At 53.7% G+C, this 18,800-nt stretch overlaps 7 protein-coding genes across 7 annotated transcripts; 2 read left to right on the forward strand and 5 right to left on the reverse strand.

Moving 5' to 3' along the window:
- Nucleotides 1-545: 545 nt before the first annotated feature.
- HD553DRAFT_54110 (glucosamine-6-phosphate isomerase) lies at nt 546-2,266 on the reverse strand. The gene is made up of 8 exons (XM_046184299.1): nt 2,161-2,266; nt 1,866-2,076; nt 1,638-1,812; nt 1,492-1,576; nt 1,418-1,429; nt 1,139-1,359; nt 988-1,072; nt 546-924 (listed from the first exon to the last, which is right to left on the reverse strand). The coding sequence occupies exons 2-8, from the start codon at nt 1,880-1,882 to the stop codon at nt 746-748; spliced, it is 774 nt and encodes a 257-aa protein (XP_046035678.1). The 5' UTR covers nt 1,883-2,076; nt 2,161-2,266; the 3' UTR covers nt 546-745.
- Nucleotides 2,234-4,046, forward strand: HD553DRAFT_297335 (Metallo-dependent hydrolase; the record flags this gene model as incomplete). The annotated part of the gene is made up of 5 exons (XM_046178542.1): nt 2,234-2,647; nt 2,715-3,043; nt 3,105-3,190; nt 3,253-3,579; nt 3,635-4,046. 5 exons carry the CDS (start codon nt 2,234-2,236, stop codon nt 4,006-4,008), a joined length of 1,530 nt encoding a protein of 509 aa, XP_046035679.1. The 3' UTR covers nt 4,009-4,046.
- On the reverse strand, nt 4,047-5,305 carry HD553DRAFT_350764 (uncharacterized protein). Its single transcript, XM_046183561.1, has 2 exons — nt 5,101-5,305; nt 4,047-5,025 (listed from the first exon to the last, which is right to left on the reverse strand). The coding sequence occupies exons 1-2, from the start codon at nt 5,230-5,232 to the stop codon at nt 4,135-4,137; spliced, it is 1,023 nt and encodes a 340-aa protein (XP_046035680.1). The 5' UTR covers nt 5,233-5,305; the 3' UTR covers nt 4,047-4,134.
- Nucleotides 5,306-6,031: 726 nt separating this feature from the next.
- Nucleotides 6,032-9,889, forward strand: HD553DRAFT_343093 (uncharacterized protein; the record flags this gene model as incomplete). Its single annotated transcript, XM_046182837.1, has 8 exons — nt 6,032-6,043; nt 6,099-7,309; nt 7,380-7,533; nt 7,596-8,672; nt 8,739-9,304; nt 9,365-9,577; nt 9,643-9,730; nt 9,857-9,889. 8 exons carry the CDS (start codon nt 6,032-6,034, stop codon nt 9,887-9,889), a joined length of 3,354 nt encoding a protein of 1,117 aa, XP_046035681.1.
- A 215-nt stretch (nt 9,890-10,104) lies between these two features.
- On the reverse strand, nt 10,105-12,639 carry HD553DRAFT_343094 (uncharacterized protein; the record flags this gene model as incomplete). Its single annotated transcript, XM_046182838.1, has 3 exons — nt 10,105-11,154; nt 11,220-11,384; nt 11,446-12,639. 3 exons carry the CDS (start codon nt 12,637-12,639, stop codon nt 10,105-10,107), a joined length of 2,409 nt encoding a protein of 802 aa, XP_046035682.1.
- A 764-nt stretch (nt 12,640-13,403) lies between these two features.
- On the reverse strand, nt 13,404-15,220 carry HD553DRAFT_343095 (pheromone A receptor-domain-containing protein; the record flags this gene model as incomplete). The annotated part of the gene is made up of 7 exons (XM_046182839.1): nt 13,404-13,854; nt 13,923-14,022; nt 14,087-14,292; nt 14,369-14,498; nt 14,562-14,885; nt 14,951-15,004; nt 15,067-15,220. The coding sequence occupies 7 exons, from the start codon at nt 15,218-15,220 to the stop codon at nt 13,404-13,406; spliced, it is 1,419 nt and encodes a 472-aa protein (XP_046035683.1).
- Nucleotides 15,221-16,202: 982 nt separating this feature from the next.
- Nucleotides 16,203-18,607, reverse strand: HD553DRAFT_285722 (hydroxymethylglutaryl-coenzyme A synthase C terminal-domain-containing protein). Its single transcript, XM_046178239.1, has 8 exons — nt 18,263-18,607; nt 17,686-18,169; nt 17,551-17,615; nt 17,275-17,471; nt 17,157-17,205; nt 16,838-17,083; nt 16,573-16,740; nt 16,203-16,496 (listed from the first exon to the last, which is right to left on the reverse strand). The coding sequence occupies exons 1-8, from the start codon at nt 18,329-18,331 to the stop codon at nt 16,362-16,364; spliced, it is 1,413 nt and encodes a 470-aa protein (XP_046035684.1). The 5' UTR covers nt 18,332-18,607; the 3' UTR covers nt 16,203-16,361.
- Nucleotides 18,608-18,800: the final 193 nt, after the last annotated feature.

Consider the following 18,800-nt stretch of genomic DNA (forward strand, 5'->3'; position numbering starts at 1 on the left):
TTCACCACCCCTGTGGAGAACTACCACCTCTGGGCTACCCGTATGACTATAGCCTTGGATGCCGCCAACCTCCTCTCCCACGTGACTACTGGACTTCACTGTGTTCTTCCTGAAGCGGAGTTTCTCGCCTGGGTGAAACGAGACGAGCAGGTGAGAACATACTCTACTTATGCCTTACTTGTTTGACCAATCCCTAACCGATTTCCTCGCCCATCCTGTCCATTTGCGCAGGCTAAGCGGATGATCATGAGCAAGCTCGGCGATGAAGCTTTGGATAAGATGTTGAAGACTAGGCAGAAAGCAAGGGAGATCTTACTGGGTACGGGGAAGAGGGAGTCGGCATTTGGCTTGTGGGTTTATCTCTCGTGTGCGTATGGAGGGGCCGGGAGCGGATGAGAGAAAGGGCAATCCTCGTGGTAAGCTGCTTCGTCGATATGGAGCGGGCGAGGCGGGTTTCTTCTGACGTCCTGTTTCCGATTGCGGATCAGCCTCGCCGAATGACGGATGCACTGCATCAGCACCTGGAATCTGCCAACACCTTCGTCCGACAAGCCCACGCAGAGACTAGACTGTGACCTCGTTCAAAAAAAGCCAAAAGAGCACGACACACCAACGAAACTGAGACGAAAGCTTTCACCTCATACACGAATCTCCATTACGCATTTGCAGTATGTCCCTTGTCATGTAGTACGAGCACATTCCCCGACAACTACACAAGATCACAGCGGTCTTCCCATCTCGAATTTCAGCCCCGGTTGAACAGCGCCACGGTCAACGGTTCCAGTTCAGCTACAGCAGCCTTGTCGCAAACGATCGTAGCATCCGCATGAAGCTGAAGAGCGGAAGCCGGACAGAGATGGTTCAAACCTCCTTCGATGGTGGACTTCATAGCTGAAGCCTTCTTGAAGCCCGTGACGATGAGGACTACAGAGATATTAAGAAACTTAATTGTTTTTGCGAGATCTTGAAAGGGACGGGAAAACTTACTGATTCGTTTGGCAGCGAGAAGCGTGGCAGTCCCGATACTCAAAGCTTGTTTGGGTACCTCGTCGCTATTTTGGAAGAACCTCGCCTGATGGACCAAGTGCCAATCCCAGTCAGCTTACGGCTAGTACGTCAAGCTCGATCAAAGACATACATTGACCTGCCGAGTAGCTTCAGCCAAATCGACCACCCGAGTCCGACTCCCGAAGCCCGTCCCGCTCTCGTTGAAGGCGATATGACCGTTCTCACCCATCCCACCGAGGAACAGGTCGACACCTCCGTATGAGAGCATCTTAGCTTCGTACGCTTGGCAGTCTTCGTCTGGGGTCTCAGTATCGCCTTTGAAGAGGTTGATGTTGTCTGCCGGAATGTCGACTGGCGGGAGGAGATGTCAAAATGCTGCGTGCGGTATGAGATATACGCTGCTACGTACCACGATTGAAGACTGCCATGAATCGAGATCAGTCACCGATGCTGCGATTCATGGGTAAAGCGCGAGGAGCTTACAATTCTCGTGCATATAATGATGATAGCTTTGAGGATGCGTCGGCTTCAGTCCCAGGTATTCGTCCATGTTGAATGTCACGACGTTCTGCATTCGGAGCGATGGTTCAGTAATCGGCAGCGGACTTTGTACGTTCTCAGAAACTCGCCTTGAAGCTGATCTCGCCGGCCTTGTAGAGTCTAACCAACTGTTCATAGACACCCAGAGGCGAACCGCCTGTAGGCAATCCTAGCACGAACGGACGCTGATCGGTGGCGAGGTGCTTCTTGATGGCCTGAACGATGAGCTGTGCCGCATGTTGACACGCATTGTCTGGGTCGGGTCTGCGATATGACTTCAGCCACAAGAGATACTGCGAGCCGTAAAGAGCGCTCACTGGATGGAGATCTGCATGGTTAGTGAATTGTCTGCGGCAGTGGTGTAGAGAGCGATCTTCGGGCACGTATCGTCTCAGCTCTTAGCGTCCTGCACCTCCTGACTATATGTGTTGGCGAATCCTTTCAACGGGAATACATCGCTCCGCCGCAACATGGGGGCTGTGCGATTCGCGAGAACCTTGCAGAGGTCTTCCTTTGTGATGTCGTGCTCTGACAACGGAGAAGCAAGGTTTGTTATCGCAGTCGAACGTGCTTTCCAGCCGTCTGGATCACGTATAAGTGCATTCGACTCACGACAATTCCCGCCGATTCCACCGCTTGGTTGTGGCTCATTTCTCAGATCTTGATAGAGCTCGAGAAATCCAATATGGTCCACAACGATTACCTCCATATTGACGGCCGATTGATCAGGTTCGCCAACTGTTACCTCATCGAGCCTGACAGCGGCGACTTGACGACCTGCACCGCATCCATCTGGGTAGATAGGCTTTTGAGAACCATCGCGCGCGTGGTTCTGGACGATCCAAGCGCGGCCAATCGCTTCGCATCGGATTCTGGCCAGGATCCTTCTATCAGGGAAGAAGCACTTGCTGCAGCTCCTACGATTGATCTCCAGGGCCAAGTCTTGGCACCAGGGTTGATCGATATCCAGATCAACGGCGCTTATGGTATCGACTTTTCACATTGGCCGGGCGAGGAAGAAGACTATATCAGCAAGGTGGAGACGGTTTCGACCAGGCTGGCAGCAACCGGAGTTACGGCTTACTTGCCAACGGTTATCGTAAGCGGACATGCTTGGACCGACTGACTATGGGCTGCGCACTTACTGGGGAGACGCTTTGCCACAGTCTCAAACGCCTGATATGTACGAGCAGATCATTCCAGCCCTTCATCATCATGCGGTCGACTCCCTTACCACTGGTGCTGCAGTGATCGGTTACCACCTTGAGGGTCCATTCCTGGCCCCTTCGAAGATTGGCTGCCACCCCGCTGACAATGCCAGGGACGCTTCTGAGGGGTGGCGGTCTTTGATCGGGACCTACGGTCAAACGATTGTCGAGCCTGCAGAGGAATTCAAGCTGGCCAAGATCATCACCTTAGCGCCCGAAGTTCTGGGTGTTATGGCCTGCATCCCGCGACTAGTTGAGGAGGGTCTCACAATCAGCATCGGTCATTCGTATGTCGCGCGTGCTATTTGACGTTAGTGTATCGCATACTGACGTACGGCTCCCTCGCAGCGGGGCTAACACCCAACAAGCTGCCCAAGCCGTTGCTTCCGGCGCTTCCTTGATCACTCATCTCTTCAACGCCATGCCCGCTTTCCGTAAGTGACAGCGAGAGCCGATTGTCTCGTCCAGTGATAGTGACTTAAATTGCCCATTCCAGATCACCGCGAGCCTGGCATCATCGGTCTTCTTGGTGCAGGTCCAGATAGTCACGAAAACGTCGACGGAAAGCATCCTTCTCAAACGCTTCAGTCCGCTTTGCCAACTCCCGCAGCCTCCCAGGTACTGAGCAAAATTGAAAGCCTTGCCGATAACAAGTCTCCGCTACCGTTCACCGAGACGGAGACTCCCGAGACGAATAATCAGAATCCAAGACCCTTCCAGCGACCTTTCTGGAGTTGCATCGCCGACGGCTTGCATGTCCACCCCTTCGCTGTCAATCTCGCCTACCAAGCGCATCCTCACGGGTGTATCGTCGTTACCGATGGTAAGCCTTTCTCTCCAACCAATTTCCGACTGCTTGCTGATGCTGTTTAGTATAGCTGTCTCTTGGATGGACCCGAATCTCCCGGATGGGGTGTATCCTTGGCGGTCTCAAGACCATACCGTAACCAAGAAAGGGGACTCGATTACCCTGACCGATACGGATACTCTCGCTGGTGCCGCTGTACCGCTGGACAAGTGCGTCAGGAACCTGGCCAAGTTCTGCGGAATTCCCTTGTCAAAAGCCATCCACTGTGCGAGTCGAAATCCCGCAAAGTGTCTAGGTGGCTCGGTCGTCCAATCGAAAGGCGCCCTCAAGGTTGGCTTCGATGCTGATCTGACCGTGTGGGACAAGGAAACCGGGGAACTATTGTCAACCTGGCGAGCCGGAAGACAAGTCTTCGGCAAATTTGAGTTGCAAAACCCGGCGTGATGCAGCCGACAAGATGGACAGCTACGAACGATTCGATAGATTGCATTTCAGTGATGTATAAGATAGATGGAATGGATACACTTTGCAGGTCGTCAAGGGTCGTTTCACTTATCATGACCAGAACACTCATAGCTCTTCCTTTGGACCAGCTTGCCCCGATTGCAAGCCGGCGTCTCGTCGAGCTCCCACCGCCTTCTCGCTCTTTCGCCTTTTCTTTTCCGCCTCCCAAGCTTTCCATTCCCGGACCTCTTGCTTGACAGCCTGCTCATTTCTGCTCATACCAAGGTCGAGCACGAACCCCACGCCATTGACCCTCAAGTCGTAACGAGAAGGTATTTGCGAGGGGTGCATAATGTAGGCATACCAAGGAAGACGATGATTGATGGTCGGCTCGTCATCGAAGTCTCGGTGCGACGATTCGGCGAAGTCCTCCTCGTATTCATCACGATAGTAGCCTGTGGATTCAGGCTCGGCAGGAGGTTCTGGGTCGGCGACATGTGCTGAGCTAGCCGGCTTAGCCCTCCTTTCTTCAACGTGAACAGTTCCTTTCTCCAGAAAGCTAGTCTTTGACCAGTCGAACCACCCTCGCCTGGGCTTTTGGGTAGCTTCCACCGTAGCCGAAGACGAGGAAACGTGAGGAGCGGCCGGCTCTCGGGGCTCGACTTCCTCAGTTCGCGAGGCCAGAGGATTGTGCTCCTGTTCCTGCTCCTGCAGAACGGCCTTGATAGCTGACGACGTTTTGAAACTTCCTTTCTTCTCGCTAGGCTTGCTGTCTAGTAGACGATAACCTTCCAGCTTTGGCCACAGCAGCCGACCGTAGTTCAGATCGACCCAGCTTCGGTTTGTAGCAGGTGCCGAATACAGAAAGGCGGTCTCGTTGCCTTTGAAGGCTTGCTCGAGGAGAGTTGAATTCTCGTCGACAATGTACGGCCGAGATGAGGGATGTCGGTACGGGTCTTCGGGGAATGAGAGCGAGAGGTACGAGGGTGTCGAGACCGCAAAGAAGAAGATGACAAGCTGGAGTGATGCGGCGTCACGATGAGTTAGAACTACTCATTGATATCATTGCAATATAGATTCAACGGTACTCACCACGGCTGTACAGTAAAGGCACGGTCTCAGCTTTAGCCACATTGTGGTGATAAAGGTGAACATGAATAGAGGCGACGCCGCAGAGAACGGTAGGACGATGAGAAACAGGAGGAAATTCCTGAGACACATCATCTTGAAGGGGGATTTGGGATGCAACTATGCAATAAGCTATACGTATGAGAAGTGTTGCATGTGACTTATATAGTACCGAAAAGCTAGAAGCTAGAGGTGTGATGTTGTCCATCCCGACATGAACTTGAGCTTGGGTAGAGATCTCGCTCATAGTGAATATTCGATCTGACAATGCCGATCGGCAAGCGGACCCAGTCAATCCCGGGCAAGGATTTGGCCACGGATATCCTAGATTTCTCGATCATTATATCTACCACTGGGGGACGTGTGGAAATCTAAACGGTGTATGTCAGGTCCTAAACAGGCTATTTGTAAGGTGTTTTGACTTAGAACTGGCCGAAAATGGCAAACATGAGGCAGATACAAGACAATGACGTGTATTAATTTATTTGGTGTTTACGATGTGCGATTATCGAGGGATTACCTAGTCGACCTATTCTGAAGCTATCTACCTCCAGTTGCGACGACTAGACCTTGGATATCCCATGTCCCAAAGCGGCAGGAGGTTCGCCACCGTATCCTTGACCTCCTACGTCGTCTTCGATCATGATTGCATGATCCAACCACCTATATCGAGATCGAGACGTTCACCTTCACCCTGTACTCATGCACGACCCAAAGACCGTGGAACGATATACATATCCATTGCCATAGCCTTCGTACCAGCCAAAGAGCCAGCCGTGCCGTCGTCGCCGTTGAGCGTCCTCGTGAACTTATACGGTCTTCCAGTTAATCACAGGCATCGCCTGCAACCGGGCCCTACATCCCAGGCAGGAGGGCCTTGATCCGGTAGTCTACAATGCGACCAAATGTAAGCATGACTGCGTACGACGGTGCCCTTACCCCACTGACAGTTCGACTTGCAGCGACTGTGTTACTGTCCGCAATGCTCTACTACAGCGGCCGGCTACAAGTCCGTCGCCTATGTCACTTGGTCTCGACATAATCCTCCAGGATCGTCTTACCTACCACCTCAGCCCTCTCATCAGTCAAACCCAGCCAGTCCGGTTCAGTCAATGCTCCCGCAGATCCCGCCGAGCGTTGACTTTGAAGTCGGAATTGACGACTCTCAGCCAAACCCTCTACCTCTTCTTCATGACCGGGAGTCTCCTCCGCAGGCTCCCCCACCCGTTCAATACAACGACGAATTGGAGGCAGGGCACGACTGGATGGAACTGGCCGATAACGATGACGACGGAGACAGTGCATACAACGACGACTATCCACCTCACCCGTCAATGTCGCCGGCACCGGAGCCCTACAATCAGCCTGTTCCTGACGACATACCCTGGCCGTTTCCTCCAGGCGATCCCATCGCTCAGCATTACAGTTTGGAGCCCGACCCAGATCACCCTACAGGCCAGAGTGTCCGTATCGACATCGAGAACTTACAGAAACACCACCACCTTCCGGAGCATCTCAGACAGATATATACGGCCATCGCTTATGGAAAAGCTACAGGGCTCCCGAACGTACCCGCCAACGTCATATTGCAGCAGATGACAAGCTTAGCGGAAGTATGCTTGAACGAGGAGATCGACGAGAAAACGTACAACGTTCGCACAGCGCAATCGCGTCTCGGCGTCCTCCCGGACGATTACATCAGTCAATGGATCGTCTGCCCTAACAACAATTGCTGGCTCATGCTGGCCATATCTGAACTCTACCAGCTCGAATCCCCGGCATGCGTTGATTGTGGAACCGATCTCTACCGACTAAATAACGACATCCGTCGGCCGATCAAGGTCATGCCCACGATGTCCCTCTCCATCTCCCTCGCACTCCTACTCCAAGATCGAGACGTCATCGAGAATCTACAAACATGGCGGGAAGCTCGGCCGAACCATGATATAGTCGAACCACATCGAGCAATGGCCACAGACAAAGACGCCCCATTCCTTCATCCGACCGAGCCGATGAGTAACATCTCAGACGGATCGGCATGGCGATATGCTCGAGTCGCGGAGACGAGGCGGGTGGGAGAGGATGATCGGGTATACGACGAGGTTCCTTATGATGAAGATTACCGGCACGTTGGACAGCACCATGGCCTGCAGATTATACTGAACTGCGACTGGTAAGTTCTGGTTATGCTTTGCATGCTTCGCATCAGTGGCTCGTGCTCACCTTCTCCACCGTTTCCAAAGGTTTGCCGTCAAGGGTGTTATCGGATCGTCCGTAGGCGTCGTCTACGCCTCGATCGCCAACCTGCCTATCACAATGAGGTACAAAAAACGCTATACCGCCGTTTTAGGGGTTATTCCAGGTCCGAAAGAACCACCAGGCCTGTTATTCAATAAGGTACAGCTTCAAAGCGCTCGACTGCCATTCATCGGTGGCGTGCTGACTCTCCTCCTCGACAGGCCATTGAACCCATCGTCCGGGATCTTCAACTTTGCGAAAGAGGATTCAGGATCGATCTCCCGACCTGCCCCAACGCCTACATCACCGCCCGTCTCCTGTTGATCTCCTGCGATCTTCCGGCTGCGCGCAAGATGACAGGCAGCATGGGACTGAGTCACAAAGCTCATCCCTGCCCTCACTGCGGGATCACGTTGGATCAGGTCAACAGTCTCGAGGGATACACATGGCGATCTTTGCCCAAAAAGCCCGGAACCGCGGCCACCAGCCTTCAAGCGGGATTCGAATACGAGCGTGCTACACCGGGTCGCCGGTTCGAGATCGAGCAAGAATACGGTATCAGGTTCTCTGCCCTGTCACGCCTTTGCGGATTTGAGCCGTCAGACTCCGCACCCACCGACCCTCTTCACAACTCTTTCCTCGGCCTAGTAAAATCGTTCATGAATATGTTGCTCAAGAGCGACTTGTTCGAGGGATCTATCGAGGGAGAAGCTCGGATCGACGTCTTCAAATCGTTCTTCGAAGAGGCAGACTACCCCGGTCACCTGGGTAGGCTTCCGACCTATGCAATCGGCCAGCTGGTCCGTCAAAGCGTGGGAGAGAGGACGCACATCGGTTCCGGCCTCAAGGCCGATCAATGGCGCCGGGTGATCGAAATGCTGCCGATCGCACTTTACGTTGCTTGGCGGGACGAGGGCACCAATACCATCTCGGATTCGACGTTGGATCCAGAAGAAGACCTTGAGGAAGTTCCCGTGCGAGGTCGACAGAAAGGATCCCGCGGTAGAGGTCGTAGGAAGTCTATTGGGCGGGACAGCAATCGTCGGTCGAGCAGTCGAGGTCGTCGCCAACGCAGCGTTTCGGTCGCAGGGTCTACATCGTCGTGTGGCTCCAGGAAGAGTATGCGTTCCGATGGAGATGATGCCGAAGCAGCCGATCCGACGGGCAAAGAAGATAGCTCTGGGGCTCTCATTTTGAATCGATCCCGGTGGTATCAAGCAGCGTTGGCACTCTCGGCTGGACTCCGCCTTCTGCATTCACACAACATATCTGTTGACGATGCAGAGGCTGCGGTAGAGGTGGGTACCCGTCCGTCCACCCTGCAGTCACACTTGATCCTCATCTTACCCCACCTTGCCCGATAGGATATTGCAAACGCGGCTCGCACAGTGCTATCGCTGAACGGCCATCTTACGATCAACTGGCATATTGCGATGCACTATGCGAGGTTCATTCAACTCTATGGACCCGTTGCCGGCTTCGGATGCTGGGCTTTCGAACGGCACAATGGAGACCTCTCGAATGTGAAACATAACGGCAAAGTCGATATGCCGACCACCCTGCTTAGAGCTTGGGTGAGAGAAGCACGCTTAGCCGCCATCATCAACAATCCGGCTCCAAACGCTGGGGTCGCAGAGCTGTTATCCTTAGAAGCCCTCCGGCAATTCAAGCTGGCGCTCCAGGGGACTCTCATGTTACAGGAGGCCCGGGGTCAAGCGAGTCGGTTCAAGTTACCGAACCCATTTCAGCCCAACCAGATCGTCGACCTTGGTCGGAAGGGCATATATCTGCCGCTCCTCCAATACATGCAAAGAAACCTCCCTGAATACCAATTTAGGGATGAAGCGAATCTCGACGACGATGGTCCTTCGTTGCCCAAATGGGGCTCATGCTACCGACTGTACACTCACGTCTTCTGCCACGGCTACAAGTGAGTGCTTGCGTCCGTGATTGCCAGTAGCCGGGCAGCTCATCGGCTATGTTCATGCAGATTTGGGTCATGCCTCTATGGTCGATCACAGAGGGACCGGCATGCTCTCGTGATCACCGATCAACAGACCGGCGTCAGCCATCTCGGCAGGATCCAGCTGTATCTGCATATCGTGCTATCCCTGCGACACACAACAGAGAAATTGGTTCAGGTGTTGGCGTTGGTCGACTTCTTTGAACCACAAGAAAGCTCAGAGTTTCCGTGGCAACACCGGTGAGCTACTGGCTGGGCGATACCTTTGAAGCATGTCCACCCACTGAAGTCGAGACCTACTGCAGAGAGATCGACCTCGGGGTCCGGATATATAAGAACAAGGTCACAACCCGGGCATTTGTACCCGTGACCAACCTGCGTGCCGCGACCACTGTCAGTCTTATTCAAACGGCGGGTGACGAATGCCTGGTATCGATGTCGTGCGACAAGGCAAGCAAACTTCGACATATGCATGATGAATGTGATTGAATGTAGCTGATCTACATCTTGCCCTTATAGGACGGACATGAGCCTGAATTCGAGGCTGACTAGCGTGACATGCTGGGCTTGGCGACTCTGCGCTGCAAGCGGTGGGATACAAACCATGGGACCCTCCTGACCATACCTGTTGTACATACTAACTCGATCCGTTGTGATGCCGAGGCTGCATCTAAATGTCGTAAGTTGTCGTGAAAATGAAGAGGTTGCCGTTCGCAATGCTGAAGTTGAAATTGAAAATAGATGATTGTGTCGTCCGATCGTTCTGCTTAGCAGAGGCCGTTTCCAGGAGAATCGGAAGGGTAGCGGTACCGCGTGTCGACCGGGGTATCGTATTCTCGTATCGACTCCTGGCTGCCTGATCCTACCGCTGACCCGCCGACGTTCGGGTCTGAAGTGCGGCCTAGACCTGGTGAGCCTTGATAGAGAGTGGTCTGCAACCCTGCGTTCGATCCTCCAGGGAAGCTTGTAGTTGCAGCCGACGCTTCGACTCGCATGGGTGGAACGAAGCCGGTTGAATGATGTCCGAAATGCGAGGGGTTGCTGTGAGTCGGTTCTTGGGTTGAGCTGCGCAGACTGTGTCTGTTGTAGGTCGATCCACCCAGCGTAGGATCCAGCACCATTTGCTGACTGTGCTTGCTTTGGCTGCTCCCTGAAACAGACCCTGCGACGGAAGGGCGAGTCTGGTATAGATGGTCGGTGATTTGCGGCTGCCTAGCGACGAAAGGGGTCTGACTAGACTGCGAGGCAGGTTGGGAATACCCAGCGAGGCCCGATCGCGGAGTCACGGAGCTCGACGCGGCGCCAGTGCGTCCTTTCATGATCCGTGTGGTCTCCTTGGGCGCCGAGATCTGAGACTCTACCTCAGTCGAGGATCCAGCCTGGGATTGCGAAGGGCCGCTAAGTGGTTCCACGGATGCCTGGGAAGATCTAGCAAACGGAGCCGGGGAGGCGGCAATCTTCACAGCTGGCTTCTTCCCGCTCGCTTTCCCCTTCTTTTTGGATGACGCCGCCGTGACGCTTCTTCCCAGCCGCTGAGGGTGGTTGAGATACCATGGCGTCTGCTTGACATCGTCCGGGCTCATAGGCTGGTCTACGGGGACGATACGCAGCTCCTGAATATCGTGAGGTACGGTGGCCAACCACTCCCGGCGGAACATCCAGCGTTGGGGGTTCTCGTGGAGCTTCGGAGCAGTAGTCGCAAAGTAATGTTGATAGGTCGGGAAGGTAAAGTCGGCGGGCGATTCCGTAGCGATCTCGGTCTGGTTCTTCACTAACGGGTCCCGAGTCCCATAGATCTCGTCAAACACAGCGCCGTACTATACGGATGAGGTCGGCATCAGTGAGAAGGGTTCGATGGGCATGCTGCCTTATGAAATCTTACCTCTGCCGAGAAAACGCTTGGCATGTCAGGCCAATACCACTCTCTCGCTCCCTCCGCGCTCTTCACCGGAATGGGAGCAGGCAGACCGTGAATCTCATCGAGAGAGGCGTACTCCGGTCCGTGAAAGCGTGTGTGCATACGTTTCCCTTTGATTTGTCTAGCAAGCTGATACTCGCCATCAGATCAGCCAAAGGATTCTGGTAAGGCAGGTAGCGGTGGTACTTACCACAACAAGTTTTGAACGAACGTTCCCCTTCTCATCTGTCTGCTCCGCCGCAATCATCTTATTGATCTCGCTGACATAAGCCTTCCATCTCGTCACATCCCCAGGGTCACCACTTGGATCGGGCCCGGCCAAAGATGTCTCTAGCGTTGCGATCGCCGACTCTACCAGCTCCTTCGTCTCAGATTCCCATGTCTTACAGACGGCGTTGGCGAGTGATTTGCGATAGGCCGTGAAGACCTCCCGGATACAGTCGACGTAGACGTTGGTGTTGATGTCATAGGCAGGAATGCTGTCGCGAGGGCAGTCGTTGGGGAGAGGTACGTCACCCGGCCTCTTCTCCACAAACTCGAGTAATCGCTGAGTTTGGATAGCGTTGGCCTTGTCTCTGAACTTCTTCGTGTAGTCCCACCTCATAGCTTCGACTGAGCCGGAGTCTCCGCTTGCTGTCGTGAGGAGCGGCATCGTTTGGCCGGGAAGAGGTGGAAGTACCGGAGCCTCGCATCCATGCAGGACCTTGATCGCTGACTTGATAAATATCTTCAAGCAGCGTCGTCCTTCTCCGCCCGGCTCGACCTGATGTCCCATCTCCTCAACATACTGGCTGCTCTCTTTCACGTCCTCGAGCTCCTCTACTCTCGCTTTCAAATCCTTGATAGTCTCTTCGCCTTCTCCAATGATCCCGTCCTGCTCTGTCACCCGCTTAGCCAACCCCTCGATCAACGCTTCTGCCGCTACTAGTCGCTCCCCAATTGCACGGATATCCCTGGCGTAGATCTCGTTGGTAGCCTGGAGGGATTGAAGTTGCTGCAAGGTTTGACGTTGATCACGAGGGACAGAGGATGAGACTGAGGAGAAAGCGCTGGCTTGAGGTATAAAGGAGTCGGGAAGGGTGAGTCCTGTGGATGGAGATGGACTGCTGGGCGGAGGAGACGAGTTATAATTCACAGAGGAATATCGGGGACGAGCTTGATTTTGTTCAGGGTTGGCGGATGGTTCTCGGGTACGTCCTGATGCAGCCGGACGATACTGCTGTTGCGTGCTAACAGGCGAGGAGCGTTCATGTACAGTCGACAATGGAAGAAACGCCGGAGGGAACTGGAACGCTGGAGCGGCTGTGTGGTCCCGTCCACCGGTTCGTCGGCCATAAGGACTGTATGCACTGGACCCCGAGTTCGTCCTGGCAGGGCCGGTCATCTGAACGACAAGAATGAACCGCTCATCAGCAATCTCATACAGAGCCTACATCCATACAGCGTCACCCTGATCAAGAACGACTCACCTTGCACCCCCAGTAACTCCTGTCCGTGGAATGTGGCTAGGTCAGTGAGCTTGCTACCGTTGTTATCGTAAAGTGACGTCGTGCTTACCTTGTTTCGACCACCCGGACTCTCTCAACTCTTGATCAGCTGCTCCGTCCTCTCGACTTTTCGGAATCGAGGTCTACGACAGGCAAATAAGTAATAGAGCTTTGTCTCAGTGGTCCTGGCACCACGAACTGACCAGGTGAGTCGAAATGAAGCTTTTGGTCTTGTCGGTATGGGGTCCTTTGAGTCGACCGAGGGACTTAGAGAAATATGTGGACGTTTTGTAGCGGCCGGGGCTATTATATGGGCGAATTTGTACTGTATTTATCGGTTGTCTGCCATCTATTTGTCGGTACAACGTATCCTATCTGATCTCAGTCTGGTCGAACATTGTTGATTGTTTACAAGCTGTTTGTCGACAGTTTACGATCGCCGAAATAGCGTAATAAATCTAGCAGTTGATAAACACGTCATAAATGCAGTCTCTGACCAAAGTCTCGACCGCGCCAAACAGTTTTTAGATAGTACGCCAAATATGGTAGAAATAGCCTGTTTCGATGGTGTTTCGCGCATCGCGGATTTCCACCCTTCCCAAAGTGTATCTACAACACTTCAGAGGTCCAGACCCTGATTTTCCTATCTTTTCTAGTCGGATCAGGCAGCATTCTGACCAAGCGGCGAGCTGTAGTAACTGTCCTTCTTGCGCTTCTCTACCGCCGTACCCTCTTCATCGACACCGGTGCTATCAATTCGTACCGTCCTCGCCCTTGCACTAAGGATATCATCCCAGTACTTCTGAGCTTCGATATCATCAAACTTGGATTCAGTGACCGAATCAGCACCGGTCGTCTCGGTTCGACTCTGGATCGGGCCAAGCTGGTTGAAGGGGACAGATTCGCTATCGACCCGGCCTCGGATCTCCGCGCCGTCGTGGTAGGTAGGGCTGAGCGGGGAATCCTTGTAATGGGCGGCAGTAGGGGTCCTGGGTGAGTTGATGTAGTCCAGCTGATAGGTACCGTCGTAATCGACCTTTTGTTCCTTGCTAGACGAGACGGTACCTTGTGACGAGAATTGCGACGGTTTCGCTGACCCGAATGTACCGGTCCTGCAGGATACCAGAACCCCTCGTCAGTGAATAAAGTACCGCGCGGGTCGATCTTCGAAATGAATTACCCCTTGCTCGACAAATGACTCATATCCGCACGGTCGGGATTCGCGACAAAGGGCAAAACTTTGCTCAACATGCGCTTGTAAAACCTCGTCGTCTCAGCGCCTACGAAATCGAAATCCCAACATCAGTCAAGACGGTCGATGACCCAAAAACGCTATGCGCTTACCGGTGGCAAAACAGAAAAAGAATACGACACTGCAGGCGACGACGGTGTACCATTGTAGGTATAGTGTCCGCTGAACCTTGCCCGTAACGAGCTCGTTGGGAATGTGCCCGATCGTCTTCATGTCGATGTGCTTGTCTTCGTGGACATCCTTGTTGAACGGTTGAGGTCCCGAGTGGTACGAATTCATGTTAAAGAAGGCTCGCAGTCTGTCGGATGGGACCGTAAGAGATGTCAGTCAAAAGATGGTGACAACGATAGTGTTATGCAAGAGATGGTATTCACAGGCAGGTGCCGAGCTCGGCGATACTAAGCACATATAGCCGGATGAACTGGTCCTTGGAAGTCTGGCTGTCCGCCGAGACCATCGATAACGTCCTGGCTCGCCTCAAGTAGACGTTGACCAGAGCCATCACTAGTAGAAGTGGAGTGGTTTGAGTTCAGATATTGTATTGCGATTATGGAAGGGATGTCTCACCTGTGTAGATCAGAGCGCCGACCGCGATGACAATCGGGACGATGGCCATCCAAGTCACACCCCATGCGTCCCAATAGGTGCTCGGCATAGCGCCGAATCCTTCAGCGATCCAGTACCTCCTATCCATCTGCGTCAGGTGTACGAGTATCCCCAGGATGGGCACAACGCCACACAACCCGAGGTCAACAATCTTGTTCCGGCGTTTCAGCGAGACGTCGTACAGGACCGAACGGGTGCGGAGCGAGGTGAGCGCTTCGAGTTGACGCGCTAGCAAGAGATGGGATAGCGGCAGGCCAAAGTTGTAGCCGACGATGATGGCGCAGCCTAGGGTGGGTATGGGAGAAGTGTCAGTATAGGGGTCTCAGAAGCATTAGCTCGCCGGCACTTACAGATGTCCCCGTATACGGTCGCCTTCCGTTCATTGGTCGAATTCCACAAAAGAGCTAAACAAATGCATCGATCAGTTCCAGATCGCCCAACCGGATGATGTCAAACATATGCATACGATTGATGATGTGAACCAGATTGAGCGCGAGCATCCAGAAGGACATCGACAAGGTCGCGATGTTTCTGATACGCAGATGCCATGGTACCACGTAGAGAACCAAGACGAAGGATAGTAGGGAAGGCACGAAGAGTTCCGGGTAATTGAGCGTCATGATTTGATAGGCGGTCCGGGTATACGATCAAGATTAGGGATCCAGTGAGAAACGGCTGGACAGAATCCCGTCAGGACGAAAGCATCAAAGAGGGTCTACCATATATACCTTTCGTCTCTCACGAACGTTGTCAACACGCTGAGGAATCTCCCTCGCTATCTGTCCCATTGGCTAATGACTGATGAGCGATATGATTGATCCTTTCGCCAACCGGCCGAGATCCCTGTGGAAGGAGCCGCAAAGGTCCTTCCAAACGGCGACCCACTACGGCTCACGGCTCGTGATCTTTTCGTCTTTCCACGCCACAACCGAACAAGCTCGGAATGATCGTCGGTAGCGTGAAGTAAACACCGGGAAACTCGCAAGGAGGTTCGAGAACCAGAAGACCCTCGGCTCGGATCAAAGCGGATGTCGCGCGTTTCATCACGCTCTCTTGGAACGATCACACGGATTTTCAGATGGAAACGTGGAGTGATCGGGTGATCGAAAGGACTGCATGCCTCCTGTAGGGTAGAGCTGGAACCACGAGGACTGCTAAGCGGATCAGCAGCTCGGGCGAGACAAGGATGATCGTCGGGCAGGTTACGCGAGCCGATCCACTTTGAACCTTGATGATCAATGCATTTCTCTGATCGCGAATCCCGAACGTGCTTTCGTCACAGCGAGAAAGGCAATCCTGGATCTGGAAAGCGATCAGCGTGTCTCGTACTGCGTACTGACGTACTGAATGACCGACATCGATACACCAAATGACCCATGCGAGACGTACGATCAGACGGGAGCGATGAGTCAAGCTCGAAACCATAAAAAGTGCCGACTTCGACCGATCACTTCATCTAGATCATCGCGCGCGAGCGCGAGCAGATCAAGGAAGGGTCAAGGGATCCAAGGGATCAAGGGCGATCAACCTCGTTTCACCTATCGCCGTCTCCGCAGCACGTGAGCCACGCCACCAATGGCTTTCAAGGCGAAAAGACGGAAATCGTAAAACGCCACATCTCATCATCTAAGGCCGAATAGAAAACCATGGGAAAAAACAATCCGAAACCCCTCAATCGCTATCCTCATCATGTATCGTCACAAATCGTCCTCGCTGGCCGACACTAAGCCAAAGCCGGAGTTGATCTCAATCAAGGCCGGTTCACTCGGAACCCTTGACCTTGTAAGTACGCCTGTACATAGAGTCGATCTTTTCGAGGTAGTAAGCTCCCTCCCAGAGGTTGTCGAGCGATCCACTGGGGGTGTAATCGACGGCGTTGTGGTTCTCCTCTCGGAGCTGACAAACGAGCGTGTAATAACGTCAGCTGACTCGATAAAAGGCAACATGCTCTCGACTTGATCACCGGACTCACCTTCATGGCCGAGACGTATTCGGTGCAGGGCACAACCTTCATCGACTCCAACCTCTCCTTGAGCTGCATCTTGTCGGCCATCTCCTTGGTGCTTCCAGCCACTCGGAGGGCAAAGAAAGAAGCGGCACATCCGGATCCGTAAGAGAACATTCCTACTCGGCGTCCTTGCTGTGCCAAGCCAAGACAAACGGTGTTCCCGTGATCAGCATCCCAATCCCTCTCAGAAGCCGAGCCGAATGCCGTAGGAAAAGGACGGGCTACTCACCAGATCGTCCGAGCTGACGTTGCTCAACAAACTAGCCAAACCTCCGTACAAACTGGCAGTGTACATGTTTCCGCACCTCTTGCAGCAGTCCATACCGGGCTCGACCGACTTGGAGTAGTGAGCTTTGGCGACTCCGAGCATGGTCTTCTCCACCGTCTTGTCAGTCAGCGACTTGAAGGGGTCGACCTGGAGGAGTTCCTGAGGAACGTCGGCGAAACGGGAGGAAGAGGGGTTCTTGACAAAGTCCTGCAAAAGACAACGAAGGGGATCATCAGTCTCGAATACCCTAGAGAACGGCCACACCGGAGCGACGACTCACGTTGTAGAACAACCTAGCGTGACCCTTCTGGACGAGCTTTCCGTACGGCCTATCAACCCGATTGGCCGCCCATCAGCTCGGTGCATTCCTACTGAACATCGCCCGACATGGCACTCACGAGTGGAACAAGATGTAGTCGAAGCTCTCGGCCTCGACGGCGACCTTGACGGCCTTGTTCTCATCCCCGTTGGTAGCGTGCCCGTTGACAGCCTCGTCGGCCGAGTATCGCTTGGTGTACTTGGTCTTGTAGGTCGAGTAGGCGGCGTCGAGGGCTCCGAGGTACGAGGTAAGGGTGAGAGGTCCGTCGACGGTGGGCTGTGGGACGAACGAGCGGAGGAGTCATGATGTTAGTGAAAAGCGAAGTCGAAAGCGATAGAGCAGGGTTCGAACATACGTATTCGGCAGCAAGGTCGGGCTTGAAGAAGTCCCAAGCGTTGGTCATGTATGTTCCGTGAACCGCTGCGAGCGGAAAGACAACGACTTCCAATCAGTCTCAGCTATACCGCAAGCTGCACTGCAGTCGACTCACGCTCGAGGACCAAAGGCGCGTTGGGTCCAACCAAACAGGCAAAAGCACCAGCACCCCCGACAGGCCTAGCAGACCCCTCGGCGTAGATGGCGATATCCCCAGCAAAGACGATCGCGTCCCTCCCATCCCAACTCTCACTCTGTACCCAGTTGACGGCGTTGAAGAGCGCAGCGGTACCTCCGTAACAAGCGTTCTTGCTGTCGATCCCTTCGATGTCCATGTTGCCCGAAGCGGCAAACAAGTCCATGAGGACGGTCTTTACGGACTTGGACTTGTCGATGATCGTCTCGGTCCCTACGTCCAGTCGTCCGATCGAGGTCGGGTCGATAGAGTACTTTTTCAGGAGGGAGCTGACGGCGGAGAGGGCGAACGAGTTGATGTCTTCCCGGTCGTCGGTGCAGGCCATGTACTTTTGGCCGAAACCGATGGTGTACTTTCCCTTGGCGACACCGTCAAAGTCTTCGAGCTCATCCTCCGAGATGCACTGTCAGGAAAACAGTAAGCACTTTGTGGTCAGCTCAGGTGCACAACGTAGAGCTCGACTACTCTGAGCCATCTGATCGCACGCCCGACTCACCCGCTTGGGGAAATACATCTCGATCGCCTTGATACCGACGTTCTGGGGTCGAGCAGTAGTGGAAGCCATGATGAAGATGCTTTGTAGGACTGTTTTGTGGTATAGGTCTAGATGCGGGGTGTGATGTCGTTGATCAAGGACGAGACGGTCGTGGTGTCGTTACTTGTAGTCGTGTGGTTGTCAAAGTGAAGGTATTTGTATGGTTCTCGTGGAGATGAAGCCGATGCGAGAGAGTGTGTGTGTGTACGAGTTGAACGAAAGAAGGGTAAGAGTGGGACGATGCTGGGTATAGCAAGTGATACGAGTAGCTGGTTGAAGGTATGGGATTGATGAGGTCGAGGTCGCCCTTGGAAGCTGCTCGTTGGGGGAAATCTCGTCCGCTCGTCCGTCGTCGTACGAGAGAAAACAAACAGCCACACAGGCGGGGGGGGGGGAGGGGAGGGAGGGACTCATTTGCATCCGCTCTGCCACCCCCGGCCCATCTCACGTTATTTTCTCGGCATCGGTCCACGCGTTTGAGACCGAGAAGGGCGAAGAG

Source organism: Filobasidium floriforme (assembly GCF_021052385.1).
Source record: "Filobasidium floriforme strain CBS 6241 chromosome Unknown HD553scaffold_14, whole genome shotgun sequence".
In the NCBI taxonomy this organism is placed as follows: Eukaryota; Fungi; Basidiomycota; class Tremellomycetes; order Filobasidiales; family Filobasidiaceae; genus Filobasidium; species Filobasidium floriforme.